This window comes from Phaseolus vulgaris, chromosome 4 (genome assembly GCF_000499845.2).
Source record: "Phaseolus vulgaris cultivar G19833 chromosome 4, P. vulgaris v2.0, whole genome shotgun sequence".
Taxonomy (NCBI): domain Eukaryota; kingdom Viridiplantae; phylum Streptophyta; class Magnoliopsida; order Fabales; family Fabaceae; genus Phaseolus; species Phaseolus vulgaris.
This window is the reverse complement of record NC_023756.2, coordinates 43,758,427-43,774,878: the sequence shown is the minus strand read 5'-3', so window position 1 is coordinate 43,774,878 and position 16,452 is coordinate 43,758,427. Positions and strand designations below refer to the sequence as shown.

The window sequence follows — 16,452 nt, the reverse complement described above, 5'->3', positions numbered from 1 at the left end:
CATTCAATGCAATCTTATCTCATCTAATTTTTTATATTTTCTTTTACTCTTTGTTATCTCTTACATTTAGGATAGAATTAGAAGTTTTTTTTTGAATAATTTTTTTGTAATTAATATTTTTTATAATCAATAGTTTTTTTTTATACTTTTCTTTAGAAATTTTAATTTATTAATTGTTATTTTCCTTATACTTTATTATATTGCTTGTTAAAACTAATTGGTTTGTTTGTTATGTTCAATATTTTTTTGGATAAAACACAAATAACTTTTAAAAATGAATTAAATTATAGAAATTAAATCATAAAATTTCATGTTAGATCAAAGTTCAATAGATTTTTTTTTTTTTGGTTTTAATTCCGTGTCCAGACAAAATGTAAAACATAATTTTTATAAGCTTTAGTCAAACATAAGTGTCTTTGTAACATCCCTAACTTTTACCCCATATATAATAAAATAAAAGTAAAACAAATGTTATCTCCTTAAGATATGCATATATATAACTATCTCATATCTAAAAAAAAATATCCCTCTTCATAGGGATTTTAATATATACATCAAAAGTTAAAAAAAAAACAAATAGAACATTCAAATTAAAACTATCACATCCTCCAACTGCTCACTTAGGAGCTCTATTACCCGCAATCTCATCTGCTCCCGTGTACAACACGATCATCACAGATAAAGAAACAAACACAAACAAATAACAGAGTAAGCTAGCTATAACAAATTTTTCTATATAATTTAATTTCAAATTCATACACAAAATTTATAAACTCTCATACAATTTCTTAAACATTTCACATAACCATCAAGTGTCTATCAAAATTAATAAATCATCTTTCACATGTTAGACTTCTACTGACTCACAAAACATAGACACTTGACTATACTTCCAGAAGACTCGTGTATTGAAATTAGCATCCAGAGACCTGCACCTGTCATACTACTCACTGAATCCACACAGTCATGCGCATAATCAATCTCAATATCTCATCGTCTCATATGACAGGGTAAATCCATTTGATCTTCTCTGATCAGTTCTTTCAAACCTCAGACTCAGCCAAATGAACTTCCTTCGACTCTCACCAACTGAATAGCTTCATCTATGTGATTCCATTATATCAGTAGAGTTAGGATCGTCTCATTCACAAGACACTTACAAATCAATACACCCTAATAACAATCTCAACACGGTATTTCCTTTCCTGAAAATACTATGTCTTGACCACACTTTCACCTCATTACATACATAATTTAACACATCAATGCATCATTTAATCACAAAATATTTTAAACTTTCTAAACAATCCAAATATATCTCAAAATTCAATTAAACACATAACTAAGTTCCAAATATATGCTCTCTAAATCAAACATCTCATTTAAGTAAATATTAAAAAACAATTCAACTCATTTATATCATCATTCAAACAATTTCACTTCTCAATCACAAACACTTTCAACAAATTATTCACCTTAAAATCAATATAAAAGATTCAAAATCAACCATTCCAGTCAATATATTACTTTACTTTTCAAAAGAGACAATTCTGCAAGCAAAAATTGGAATTGATGACCACGTCACCCCACATCCAGATCTTCTAACCTAGGGTTCTATTTTAAAAATAAAACTAGCTTCCCTTACCTGTACTTGAGCATATGCTCACTAAGAGCTCCAACCCACCAAAAGCTTAAGGATAACCTAACCTGCACCACAAAGTCTTGATCACAAATCTAACTATATCACTAGGACCATGATCTAACAAAGACTAATTATGAAGATAAAAACCTAACATGCAAACTTAACTAAAAGACAACCCTAACCAAATCAAAACTAACTCAAAGAAAAATGAGCCAAGAATGAACTTACTCTATCTAAGATTCTGATCGGGCAATCTAGTAGAGTTCACTGCTAGGAGTCCAATGACAGACTCTGATAATCAAACTGATAAGCGAGGAGGTCAGAATCTTAGAGAGAAGGGAGAGGAAAGGAAAAAGAAATTTCTAGACAGATGGTGGTTCTTTTAAAATGAAACCTGAATAACTAATTTTCTATTTATATAGTTTTTTTCACTTTAATAATAAAATATTCAGGTGTCATTATATAATTCCTTTATATTTAGATTTTATCACATAATACTCTGATTTTATTACATTATACTTGAATTTTGTTATGCAATGATTAAAATTAATTATGCCTCATGAAGGCCATTGAAAACCAATATCATTTGTTCAAGCCCATGAAAACTTATAAATAGACCACTACATTGAGGAAGTAAATTCAACTCATATTTTACACTATACTTACTTTATATACTATATTTATGTTCTCATTGACTTGAGTATCGGATAATCTTCTGCAAGTGGAACCTTTATTTTCCTTTGAGCCGCTCCATAAAACTTACAAGGATATGATCTGATAACCATCTCAAAATTCATCAGACCTTATTTCGACGAGAGCAACACAAAACATCCATAACGAACACTAAATTAATATTCTTTTCTTACATAAATTCAAATTCACTTAAACATAATATTGTGAATAGGCAAAATAGTATTGAGTGCTAAACCATAAACCCTAATGCTCATGTGACTTGAGCATTCCTCTTCCACTCCTCCATTAGTCTCTTAATGATAACCTCACAACTCCCACCAACACCACAAGCCTTCTTGGCTGCCTCCTTCATTTCTCCAGCTTTGACCCTCAAAGACTCATTGCTCATCATCTCTTTGATTCTCTTTGCAATCTCCTTCCCTTTCACCACCTTTTCTGTCCCCCACCCCCACTCATCAGCCCAAATCCCCACCCCACTCATCCTTATGGCTTCTGCTGTCATCTTCTGATCCCCATTCTGAGGCCATGTCAGAATAGGCTTTCCCTCCCACACTGTCTCAGTTATTGAGTTCCACCCTCCATGACTCACAAACCCCCCCACTGCAGGGTGCCCCAGAATCTTGATCTGATCCACAAACTCCTTCACAACCACACCCTTCTCCCTCACCTTACTCATCAACTCACTCCCCAACACCTCCTCCAAACCCTCCTCCTCTTCTATGTCAACCTTCTTCAACTTCACCACCCACAAAAAACCATACCCACATTCTATTAACCCCAAAGCCATGTCCTTTATCTGCTCCTTCCTTGTCTCAGTCCTGCTCCCCAAGCTAACATACGCCACCGACCCTTTAGCTTGTTCATCAAGCCACTCCAGTATCCAACTCATGCAACCCTTTTGACCTTGATCCACATTCTCAAACTCACACGCCATTAAGGGACCGATTCCATACACCGGAGGCAACCCTCTAACCACTTTTCCTTCATTCAACGCTGCTAGTGCCTCTCCTTCCAGTTCCTCAAACGAGTTGATGAAAACCCCATCGAGCTTCGTGAGTTTGCAGCTGTCCTCCATGATCATTCTCTGAAAGGAGTTGCCACCTTGAAGAAGAAAAGCGGGAGGAACCGATGATCTTGGTATTGGCGATGTGAAGCCCGGGACTTGAACAGCATCACCAATGAACGTAGAAGGGTGCGGTTGTGCAGCCGGATCGGAATCAGCAAGAAGAGAAACGTATGCAATGAAAGACAACATTCTAGCTGAGGAGGTGAAGTAAATGAAAACGGGGCAAAAGAGTTTGTGAGCAATTGAGACGATAGGGGAAATTAAGAAAACATCGACGATGAAAGCTGAGAGAGAAGTGGAAAGAGAAGATAGGGTTGGAGATAGAAGGTGAACCGAACGACGAATGGTTTCATACTGTAGGAAAAAAGGGTCATCGGAGTTAACCTGGGTTGGATCCAAAGGGGTGAGGTTGAAGTGAATGTGAGTTACTTGAGGGAAAGAAGAAGAAAAAGCAGAGATGAGGTTTGACTCAGCGAGAGAGAGAGTGGGTTTGGGAGTGAAGAGAGTGACTTTGCAACCATGGCGGAGGAACACTGCTGCTAGTCTCAGACATGGGTTGAGGTGACCCATGCCAGCACTTGAGAGGAAACCCACATGAACACCAGCTTCAGGAACAGACATTTTTTGTTGTGTTGGATCCCAGAATAGTAAGTGGTTGCTGTTGTGTGATCAAGGAAGAGAAGAAGGTAGTTAAAAATCTAATATTTTATGTTTGGGTCCCGACAACGTGCGCTACCAAACTCTTCAGAAGTATTAATATATTAATAGTTAATGGACCAACCACCAAACCAAACTCTCCAAAACCATTAATATATTTAATAGTTTATGGACCATATTTTGAAATTTTTTCTAATTTTTTTTTAGTTTTTTTTAATCTGTTTTCTATATTTGCAAATTTTCTTTGTACAGTGTAAGGATTTTTTTTTTCCTTATGTCGCTTGTATTTGATTCCCATTTTAGTTTTTTATATTATTTTTATTGATATTATTATTAAAATTAATAATAATAATAATAGCAATAAATATTAATAATAATTTAAATAATAATAATAATTTTAATATTAATAATAATATTAATATTAGTAGTAATTATGATAATAATAATGTTAATATTAATAATAATATTTTTTCAACTTAGTGTTAGCTATTTTTTCATATTTTTATAATTCTAATTTAGTCTAGTAAAATAAATATTTATTATAAGTATACTTTTGAATTGGACTTTCTTGACATAATTGATATAATTTTATTTAAAATGATTTTTGTATGCTTAAATGCATATTGTGATTAAACTTAGTATGAAAGATTTTATTCATTGAAGTACTGCACAATTGGACTCGAGTATGGTAGAGGTTAATGCGTTGGTCATTTAAAAAAATGGTTTAGAAAGTGGTGACCTGGTCTAAATTTTTGCACAGTGGTAAGGGAGAATGATGAATAAGGTGAACTGAATTTGTTTATCAGACAAAAGATTTATTTATCAAATGAAAAATAAAATCGATTACTTTAAACATTTTGAACAATGTAACATTGGTAATACAAACTCAGTAACTAATAAAATTTCCCAACCTAAATCATAAATTATAAATATTGTACACAACCATAAATTTGACTGGTCCACTACTATAATTGTATAACAGTGACATTGGAGAAATTCACCTTGGCATCCTCCATTAGGGTCACTTCACACATACCTCATGCACCACCCCACCGAGCAACAACAATAAGCTCAAAATATCATAAATTTGTTCAATGTGCAAAAAGTTGATAGCAAGTCACCACTTATTCCTACACAAATCACCATTTACTGTGACTAAGTACATTGATACTCAGATTAGAGAACTTTTCCTATGTGTCCTCCACCGAGGTCACTTTACAAACACCTTATGCACCACCCCACCCAAGAACATCACAAAGATCAATTTTTTTAAAATTGCTTCATTATGCATAAACTCGGTAGTAGGTCACCATTTATTCCTACCTAGTTCACCACTTAGTGTGTCTGTGACAACATACATTGACACTGAGATTACAGAACATGGCCTTGGTATACTCCACTGAGGTCACTTTACACACACTTCATGCACCACCCCACCTAAGAACTGTTGAACCAAGTGGTGTTCAATGTTTTGAAGAATCCAAATCCTTTGAAGGATGATGAAGCCTCTGCTTTGCTGTGTGTTGCTGTGCTGGTTTAAGCTTTGTTCTGGGGTAGTTTAATGTTGTAATCCACCCTTATATTAAATCTCAAGCAATTAGCATCTCAATTTTTATCAAAGCAAAATGTTTTTCAAAATAAGTTGAAACAACCGATTGTTTTGTCGAAACAACCGATTGTTTACACTTAGGGGTTTTGAGAAAGTTTGAAAACTGTTTTTGAATGGTGAAATTTGTTAAGTAACAAAACAACCGATTGATTCGAGGAAACAATCGATTGTTTGTTTTGAAACCATAACAGAAAAACTGTTTTCTTTGACTGAGCTTTAAATGCTTTAACTGAATACGCTCCAGTCATTAAATGCTTTGACCAATCTATTTTAAATGCAATTAAGAGTTTGTTAAGATTTGATAACAAACTATATTCTTGAATATATTCTGAAAAACTGTTTTTAAGGATTAAGAATCTTGAGACAAAGTTTAACAATAACAACAACTAAGAGTTTTTCAAGAAGTTCTGAGATTGCTTAAGAGTTGAGAGATTGATCAAGGTGCTGGAATAGGATTCTACTTGTATTGATTTCAGATATTCATCTGTAACAAGTGTAATCTGTGTAAACTGCTGAACAATTCGTGTGCATGTTTTGCTGAGATTGGCTGTGTGTTCTTGAGGTGTTTAAGATCAGCAATCTTAGTGTTGGCCAAGGAGAGTGTGTTTCTTGAGGTGTTCAAGGTCATTCTCTTGGTTGTGGTGTAAGTGATCAAGTGGTGATTACTTAGTGGATATCCTTAGGGTTTCTGAGAAGACTAGATGTAGCTCTAGTTTGGAGTGAACCAGTATAAACAACTGTGTACAATCTCTCTATCCCTAACTCTTTAATTTCAGTTTGTTTGTTGTTTGCTGGTATAAACAACCGATTGTTTCGATGAAACAACCGATTGTTTTTTTCTAGTATTACAGTTTTGCTTGTTGTTTTGGCTAACTGAATTGCTGAATCAATTGGTTTCTGAAATAAATTCATTCTAGCTTTGGAAAGTTTGCGAAAACCCCTTTAAACAATTCACCCCCTCTAGTTTAAAGCCATCTTTTCTAACAATTGGCATCAAGAGCTTGGTTCTTGTAAGTCATTCAAGTTGATCCTAAAATCTTTTAAAATGGCTGATAGACTACCGTTTGGGGAAGGTGCCTCAATAAACAGACCACCCTTGTTTTGTGGTTTGAATTACCAGTTTTGGAAAGTTAGAATGAAAATATTTATGGAATCTCTTGTCAAAGGAATTTGGGATGCAATTGAAAATGGCCCTTTTATCCCAAAGTTTGAAAAAGATGGTGCTGTCATTGAAAAGTCATGGTCTCAATGGACTGATGCAGAAAGTAAAAAGGCCAAATTCGATTGCATTGCCAAAAATATTATAACCTCTGCTTTAAATTCTGATGAGTTTTCAGGGTCTCACAATGCAAATCATCAAAAGAAATGTGGGATACTTTGGAAGTCACTCGTGAAGGAACAAATGAGGTGAAAAGAGCTAGAAAGCATGCTCTCATCCAAGAGTATGAGATGTTTAGAATGCTTAAAGGTGAAACCATAGCTGAAGTGCAGAAAATGTTTACACACATCATCAACCACCTTATGAGCCTAGACAAGACGCTTGATAAAGAAGAGCTGAACATCAAGATCTTGAAATGTCTTGATAAAGCATGGCAACCAAAGGTAACTGCTATTTCCGAATCCAAAGATCTAACTTCATTAAGTGTTGCTTCTTTGTTTGGAAAGCTTAGGGAACATGAGCTAGAGATGAATAGACTCAATGTTCAAGAGAGTGAAGATAAGCACACAAGGAGCATAGCCTTGAAAGCATCCAAACATAAGGGAAAGCAATATTCAAGTGATGATAGTGATGAGGAAAATCTAAGTTTGCTGTCAAGAAAATTCAGCAAATTTCTAAAGAGAAACCACAACAAAGACAACAACAAGGATATGTATGGAAACAAGAAACCCAATGAATTTAATTCAAATAACTATACTTGTTTTGGTTGTGGTGAGCAAGGTCACATAAAGGCAGATTGTCCCAACAAGAGCAAAGAGAAAAAGACAAGCTACAAGGAGAAGAAAGGCAAGACAAAAAGAGCCTACATAGCTTGGGATGAAAATGAGGTCTCATCATCAAGTTCTTCATCAAGTGAAGATGAAAAAGCCAACATATGTTTAGTAGCTGAGAATGATGATGATGATTCTTGCAGTTCAAGTGAGGTAAGTTCATGTGCTTCCTTAAATGAACAAAACTATAGTGAATTGCTTGAAGCTTTTCAAGAAACTCATGATGAAGCTAATAAATTGGTTCTTTCAAACAATCGATTGAAAGATCTTAACAATGAGCTTGAAAAGAAAGTTAAATCACTTGAAGAGGATCTAAGAAAAGCAAAAATTGATTTTGAAAAACTGGAAAATCATTTCAAAAATGCATCTTGCAAGTGTGATACTCTCATTTGCACAAATTGTGAAAATCTTGAGAAAAAGGTTCACTATCTTGTTGAAACTGTGGACAAGCTTTCAAAAAGGAAATCAAACTTTGAGAATGTCTTGGCATCTCAAAGCTGTGTTTTTGGAAAGGCTGGTTTAGGCTTCAATCCACAGAATAAGCAAGATAGGTTTTCAATTTTTTTTTTAAGAAAATCAGAAAAACAACCGATTGTTAAGACGAAACAACCGGTTGTTACATGCTTTTACTGCATGAAGAAAGGCCACTCTGTTAGATTCTGTAAAATTAGAAAATATTGTGTTCCTAAAGGCCTTATGAAATGGATTCCTAAGGGATGTGATGTTTCTAACAACAAAGAAAAGCCAAAAGGACCCAAATTTGTAAGGGGACCAAATCTTGCAACTTGAATTTGTTTATGCAGGAAAAATGAAGAGAAAAAGAAGAACTGAGCCATCTGATCAAGCTGTTGAAGAAAAAGGCAGTCATTGAAGCTGAATCAATGCTATGCAAAAGATCAAAACAGTGAAAAGAAGTTTTCTTGATCAACAAGCAATTGGCTCATTGAAGAAACAACACAAGGATAAGACCTTCCTTTATTTGTTCTCAATTTTTGCTTCAAAGTTCTTTCTTATGATTAATTGTATTTTAATCAATATCATGTGCTTTAATCTGTTTCTGTTTATGGTTAAAAATTTCAAAATCAAGTTTTTAACTGCTGCAGAAAAACAACCGATTGTTTCTTCGAAACAACTGATTGTTTTGAGTCTGACAGCACTGTGAAGAAATTGATTTAATTGCTTTTTGAAATTTTATCCATTGCAGATCAATTTCAAAGGGAGAATCTTGGTCAAGGGACCTGTGTTTAAAGCTGAGCATGATCAGAAAGAAGTTACAACAGTCATAAAGGAATAAATTCCAAAATCTTGGAAATTCAAGAGCCTTAATGACTAGTCAAAGATCACATGTGAAGACCATGTGATTTTCAGCTTTTTCTGACATTTTCAGTGCAGAACAGAGTCAAGTCCTCTCTCTGAAAAATCAGGTACCCATTGAGTTGAAATTAAATTCAAATTGATTCTCTTTCTTCTATAAAATCAGGTGCAGATTTCTTCCATCAAGAACAATCAATTGCAACATCTCTTGCAATATCTCTTGCTCCATCTCTTGCAAATTTTTCTGTGAAGTGAGTTTTCGTCTCTGCTGTCATGGAATCAACCCCTCCCACCTATAAAAGAGTCAAAACCAGAGCTGTAAGATCTGGAGGAAGACTTGAAAGCTGGTTTTCTGGTGACACCAAACTCATTGAGAAGTATAGGCATGAAACAAGTGTCAAGAAGATAAACAACCCGAAGGTTGTGTGCTTTGATTGGCTGAAAAGTCAAAAGCTTGACAAAGTGAGGAGGCTTCTCAAGGACCAATCACTCAGAAAATTTCTGGAGCTAAAAGGGAACATATATTTAGATTTGGTGAGGGTATTCTACACCAACTTGAAGTTTGAGGGAAACAACCTAGTCTCTCATGTGAAAGGTGTGGAGATGGAGATAACTCATGAGGTTTGGGCAGCTGTTGCTGGGCTTAAGTTCTCTGGTTTGAGAATCAACAAGGGAAATCTTGGTGTGGTGGAAGATTTCAACAAAATCCAGTTCTACAAAAGTTGCTTGAAGAACAATCAATCTCAAGTTAGCACATGCTCGGTTGGAGGTTTGAAGCTTGATGAGAGATTGCTTGCTCTCATTGTTACTTGGATTCTAACTCCAAGGGGGAGTAACCACTTTGTACTGACTGAAGAAGATCTGGTTTACATCTTCTGCATCACCAAGAAAGTGAAGATCAATTGGATTCACATAATCAAAGAACATATGCAAAAAGCCATGAGGTTAGGCGATTACCACTATCCCTATGTTGTTTTAATATCTAAGTTTCTACTCTTTTTTGAAGTTAATCTTGAAGATGAAACTTCTGAGCTGGTCAAGTCAACTCAAGAGTTGAACAATTGATCACTCAGCAAGATGGGCTTTACAAAAGTAGGTGGAAAGTGGATAAGTAAGGATGGTGATCATGGTGCCTCATCAAGTGGTGCTGCTCATCTTGAACAAGATGAACCTGCTGATATGGATGTTCAACATGAAGATCCAGCTGGAGATTTTCAAGATGCAGGGCCTAGTGCTGCTGATGGATATCAAAGAGAAAGAATGTCAACCATATCATCTTTTGAAAGACAAATGATGGATAGGCTAGATAGCTTTGCTGAAAATCAAATAAGCCTTCATGATTTGTGTGTTAGTAACTTTCAGAGGATTGATACAAGGTTTGACAACATGGATACAAGGTTTATGACTCTGGACGAACAGATTGAAGCTGTCCAGAATCAAATCTTTGATCTTCAGTTTGCTGATGAAGAAGAATGAAGGAAAAACAACCGATTGGTCAACAAAACAATCGATTGTTTTTTAGTTGTTCTTTTCTGGTTTTAAAATTTCTTTCCTTCTGCTGTTGATGGTTTATTCTGATGTAATGGAAACAATTTTTTTTATCTCTTATCTTTTTCTATTTGTGAAGACAAATAGGGGGAGATATATGCTGTGTTTGTGTTTCCAGTTTGTTTAAATATCTCTGTTTTTCATTTTGATTAAAAACAGTTTAAGTAACATGTATTTTGTTTCTGATATTAACTGTTTTAAGCCTTAAATGTTTATCTGTATGCTAATAGAATATCAGAAGTTCAAAATATTGCTCAAAGTTCTATTGCAGGAACTACTTCAGATTTAATCAGGTACAACACAAGCATCAAGGATTTGTCTTCATCAAATAGGGGGAGATTATTGAACCAAGTGGTGTTCAATGTTTTGAAGAATCCAAATCCTTTGAAGGATGATGAAGCCTCTGCTTTGCTTTGTGTTGCTGTGCTGATTTAAGCTTTGTTCTGGGGTAGTGTAATGTTGTAATCCACCCTTAGATTAAATCTCAAGCATTAACATCTCAACTTTTATCAAAGAAAAATGTTTTTCAAACTAAGTTGAAACAACCGATTGTTTTGTCGAAACAACCGATTGTTTTGTCGAAACAACCGATTGTTTTGTCGAAACAACCGATTGTTTTGTCGAAACAACCGATTGTTTACACTTAGGTGTTTTGAGAAAGTTTGAAAACCGTTTTTGAATGGTGAAATTTGTTAAGTAACAAAACAACCGATTGATTTGAGGAAACAATCGATTGTTTGTTTTGAAACCATAACAGAAAAACTGTTTTCTTTGACTGAGCTTTAAATGCTTTAACTGAGTACGCTCCAGTCATTAAATGCTTTGACCAATCTATTTTAAATGCAATTAAGAGTTTGTTAAGATTTGATAACAAACTATATTCTTGAATATATTCTGAAAAACTGTTTTTAAGGATTAAGAATCTTGAGACAAAGTTTAACAATAACAACAACTAAGAGTTTTTCAAGAAGTTCTGAGATTGCTTAAGAGTTGAGAGATTGATCAAGGTGCTGGAATAAGATTCTACTTGTATTGATTTCAGATATTCATCTGTAACAAGTGTAATCTGTGTAAACTGCTGAACAATTCGTGTGCATGTTTTGCTGAGATTGGCTGTGTGTTCTTGAGGTGTTCAAGATCAGCAATCTTAGTGTTGGCCAAGGAGAGTGTGTTTCTTGAGGTGTTCAAGGTCATTCTCTTGGTTGTGGTGTAAGTGATCAAGTGGTGATTACTTAGTGGATATCCTTAGGGTTTCTGAGAAGACTAGATGTAGCTCTAGTTTGGAGTGAACCAGTATAAACAAATGTGTACAATCTCTCTATCCCTAACTCTTTAATTTCAGCTTGTTTGTTGTTTGCTGGTATAAACAACCGATTGTTTCGAAGAAACAACCGATTGTTTTTTTCTAGTATTACAGTTTTGCTTGTTGTTTTGGCTAACTGAATTGCTGAATCAATTGGTTTCTGAAATAAATTCATTCTAGCTTTGGAAAGTTTGCGAAAACCCCTTTAAACAATTCACCCCCCTCTAGTTTAAAGCCATCTTTTCTAACAAGAACAACAATAAGCTTAGATTTTCAAAATTTTGATTAGTGTGCAGAAACTTGGTAGCAGGTCACGACTTACTATGACTAACTACATTCACATCAAGATTAGAGAACTTGACCTTGGTGTCCTCCACTGAGGTCACTTTTTACACACATCCCATGTATCAGCCCACCTAAGAACAAAACAAAACTCAAAATTACATCACTATGCACAAAAAATGGTAGCATATCACCCTTTATTCCTACACATGTCACCACTTATTGTGACTAACTATATTGAAATTGAGATTAATGAACTTGACCTTAGAGTCCTCCACTAAGGCCACTTTACACACACATCATGCACTTACTAAGAACAAAACAAAGTTTAAAATTTCTAAAAATATTTTACTGTACAAAAACTTGGTTATAAGTCACCTCTTATTCCTACACATGTCACCATTTAATGTGATTGTGGCTAACTACATTAACAATGACATTAGAGAACTTAACCATCGTGTTCTCCACTAGGGTGACTTTACACACATCTCATGCAGTGTACCACCTCACCCAAGAATAATACAAAGCTTAAAATTTCAAAAATTACTTTGTGGTGCAAAAAGTTGGTAGTCGATCACCACTTATTCGTACATAGGTCACCACTTATTCTGATTAATTAACAATGAGATTTGATAATTGTACCTTGGTGTCTTGCATTGAGGTCACTTTACACACACCTCATGCACCACCTCACACAAGAACAAAACTTAAAATTTATAAAGTTACTTAACTGTGCAGAAACTTGGTAGTAGGTCACCACTTATTCCTACACAAGTCACCACTTAATATAACTATCTCTAACTACAATAATAGTAAGGTTGGAGACCTTGATCTTCGTGTCATCCACTAGGGTTACTTTACACATACCTCATGCATTGCACCACTCTACATAAGAACAACACAAACCTAAATATTTCTAAAATTAATTAACTGTGTAGAAAGTTGGTAGCAAGGGTCACCGCTTATTCCTACACATGTCACCACTTAACTTGACCAACTACATTAAGATTGAGATTAGATAATTGTACCTTGGTCTCCTCCATTAAGGTTACTTTTCACACTCCTCATTGATAAGTGTCAAATTTCAGCAATAAAGGCCAAGTGAGAAGACACTTAGCCCACAAAAATTAGGTTAAATAGGGGGCTTGAGGCACAACCCTAAATATCAGTGATTGAGAGGAAAACACCTTTGAGTGAATTGTAATCCAATTGGGAGAATATGAGGTGTTAGAAACCCTAGAGGAGGCAACCGTCAAGGAGAAAATCCAGAATCTTTTTTTCTTGCTCTCCCTACTTGTAACAACCATCATGTGTGGCTAAGTCTACCATTTGGATTAGGAGTAATCTGTTTTAACTTTTATGCATTGATGTGATATCTAAATATAATATTTTGTTCTTGATTAATGATTGGTATTATTTTTTTGTTTGTAATGTTTGGTTTTCCATGATTTCGAAACTTAGATTTGGCTAAAAAGTACTTCTAAGGTTTTGACCCAAATGATAATGTTTAACATATTTGAATGCTAGGAATAGATTTGAAATGTTAATTTCTATCAACATCTAATATTAATAATAAGTTTTTTTTTTATAAATATGCGAAAAATCGATATTTAGGAAGCATATTAATAATTTTATATGCGAGGAATCGATATAAATGATTTTTATACGGGCATTAATATCAATCAAAGGACACAATATTTTCATGCTAATCAAAATACAAAAGAGTGAGAAAGATGAACCGCAATCCTTATTTTTTCAATTGAAGCAACAAACTCTTTGACTTATTTTCTTATTAATCATTGTCATCATAACAAATCCCAAAAAACTTTATTATTTTGTTTTCTATTTAGTGAATATTTTACTTGATTATTCAACTGTTCCTTGTGGGTTCGATATTCGTCCCTATAGACAAATTATTACTTTTGACAACACAATGCACTTGCCGTAAAAAAGTCATCACTCATGCACCACCCCGCAATAGAACAACACAAAACATATATGTTTACATAAGTGGTAGCCCTTCTATATGGTTTTACCTTCCTAGTGAGATCGTTGGAACAAGGAACACCCTAAAATATAGTTGGTTAAATTTTCTTGGATAGAATTGACTATATATAACTTAAATTTAGCCAAGAGGGGTTTGTGGTGATGCTGACAGAGAATGTAAATCGTGCAAAAGGATTGTCAAATACAAATGAATGCACACAAAACCTCTTAAATAAATGATTGTGAAATTCGTAATCCATATCATCATTTTGTTCTTTTTTAATACTTCTTTTATTTTTGCAAATTCTATGATTCTTTTGATGATAGTATTTTGTTATATTGTATATAATCATTGTATATTATTATGTTTATGTACTCTATTAATCAGGTTACGACATCAAATTTTATGGACTTCTCACAATAATTTAGGAAAAGCTTCTAAAGAATATCTATTAACATTCTAACAAGAAATAAATAAAGAAAGAAATAGAGATGTAAATGATCAATAAAAAATACTATTAAGTTTTACTATATGAATAATATAACTATTTTGTGAGTTTATAATTTTCATGTTTAATGTTTTAATTTTTCGAATTATTTTAAAGAGACATTAGGTATGTGAATTTTTTTATGCTTAAAAATTATGAATCTCATAAATTATAAATTTTATAAATAAATAATTGAATTAATAAAATATATTATTAATATAACATATAAACTTTTATTATTTAAATTTTCATTTTATTTTGAGAAAAAATAGATTTTCATGTACTCTACATAAATAATATTATTAGAATCATAACATAATTTTTTTGAAAATATTAGTTGTTAAAAATGTTACTTTCTTAAATATAGCAATTATTAGATTTTTTTTAGTTTTAATTTTTTGAAAAATTAAAATTTTCTTTTTTATCAAACTCTCGTTTAAATTGAATAAAAAGACTTTAATAACTAAAAAAAAATCAATTATTTAACAATATTTTAGCTTTTTTAATTTAAGTATAACATATTTTATTGTATATATTTGTATGTTAGTATTGAAAATGATAATATTATACATAATGTGATTACTCCAAAAAAGTTTTCTATTAGTTGAAAATAATGAATATGTAAAATCAGAAAAAAAATTTATCAATTTTTTGTTTAAAACATCACAAAAAGAATTTTCTAATTCTGTAATTTAAGCTAGTTGTCAAACAAATATTTTTGTTAAAATAAAATAATAAATTATAATTTAAAAAATAAATTTATTTGAAAACTTTGATTCAAATCATCATTTGATAATTTTACACCATATAAAAATTAGGTATATTTATTACAAGAATAAAAGTCACTTATAAAATGTATAGATTTATTGAAGGATAAAAAAACTTTGAATACATTATAATATGGCCCAAAAAAAAGCAGTTGTGAAATAATCATTTTCTTTTGAGTAGTGTTGAAAATAGTCTCAAGTATTTATGATTAGTGTTAAAAAAAGTCTCAAGTATTTATGAGTAGTGTTGAAAAAAGTCTCAAGTATTTATGAGTAGTGTTGAAAAAAGTTTTAATTGATTAATTAAAATATAAAATAATAATGATTAAACTTAACTAAATTTTAAGTTTTTTCATTGGATTTTTTATAGTTGTATTTACCTACTAAAATATTATTAAATAAAATTTATTTTTAAATAAAAAATAATAATTAATCATTATATTAATAAAAATATAAATTATTTTAGAGATTAAAATTATTATTTAATTAATTAATTGATATTTAATTAGTTATCAAAGTTTTAGCTATTAATTTTAGAATATAAATTAGTTAATATTTAATTAAATATAAAATTAAAATTAATTTATAAATTTAGAAATTATATTAAATAATAATATTTTTTTAGTTTTTAAATTAGTGTATAATTTAATTAATATATTGATTAATCATTTTTTATCCCTAAAATTCATTTTTATTTAATTATTTTTGTGTGTGTTATGTTTATAATAACTATGTTATTAACTAGTTTATCATTTTGCAAACTTTTTTCTTTCTACTTATCTTGTGTATTTAAGACATAACTTTGGTATCTCTTATTCATTAAAAAACTTTAATTCAAAAATAAAGTTTGATATATATATATATATATATTTATTTTTTTTAATTTTTCTTCTTCTATCATTAGTTTGTTAGCATTAATATGATACTAAACTTTATCATTAGTTTGATAAACTTTATTTTTTTATTCCTTTTATTTTTCTTTTATCTTTTTGAATTTGTTCTCTTTCTTTTATGAGAGAAATTTCGATAGAATCTAACTTGGATCCAACCAATTCTCTTTTTCTTCATTACTCTGGTAGTTGTAGTCGATCACCAAAATTACATTACA

General features: G+C 32.1%; 1 protein-coding gene across 1 annotated transcript; it reads right to left on the bottom strand.

Moving 5' to 3' along the window:
- Positions 1 to 2,472: 2,472 nt before the first annotated feature.
- Positions 2,473 to 4,179, bottom strand: LOC137837821 (UDP-glycosyltransferase 708D1-like). The gene has a single exon (XM_068646968.1). The coding sequence runs from the start codon at positions 4,020 to 4,022 to the stop codon at positions 2,586 to 2,588; it is 1,437 nt and encodes a 478-aa protein (XP_068503069.1). The 5' UTR covers positions 4,023 to 4,179; the 3' UTR covers positions 2,473 to 2,585.
- Positions 4,180 to 16,452: the final 12,273 nt, after the last annotated feature.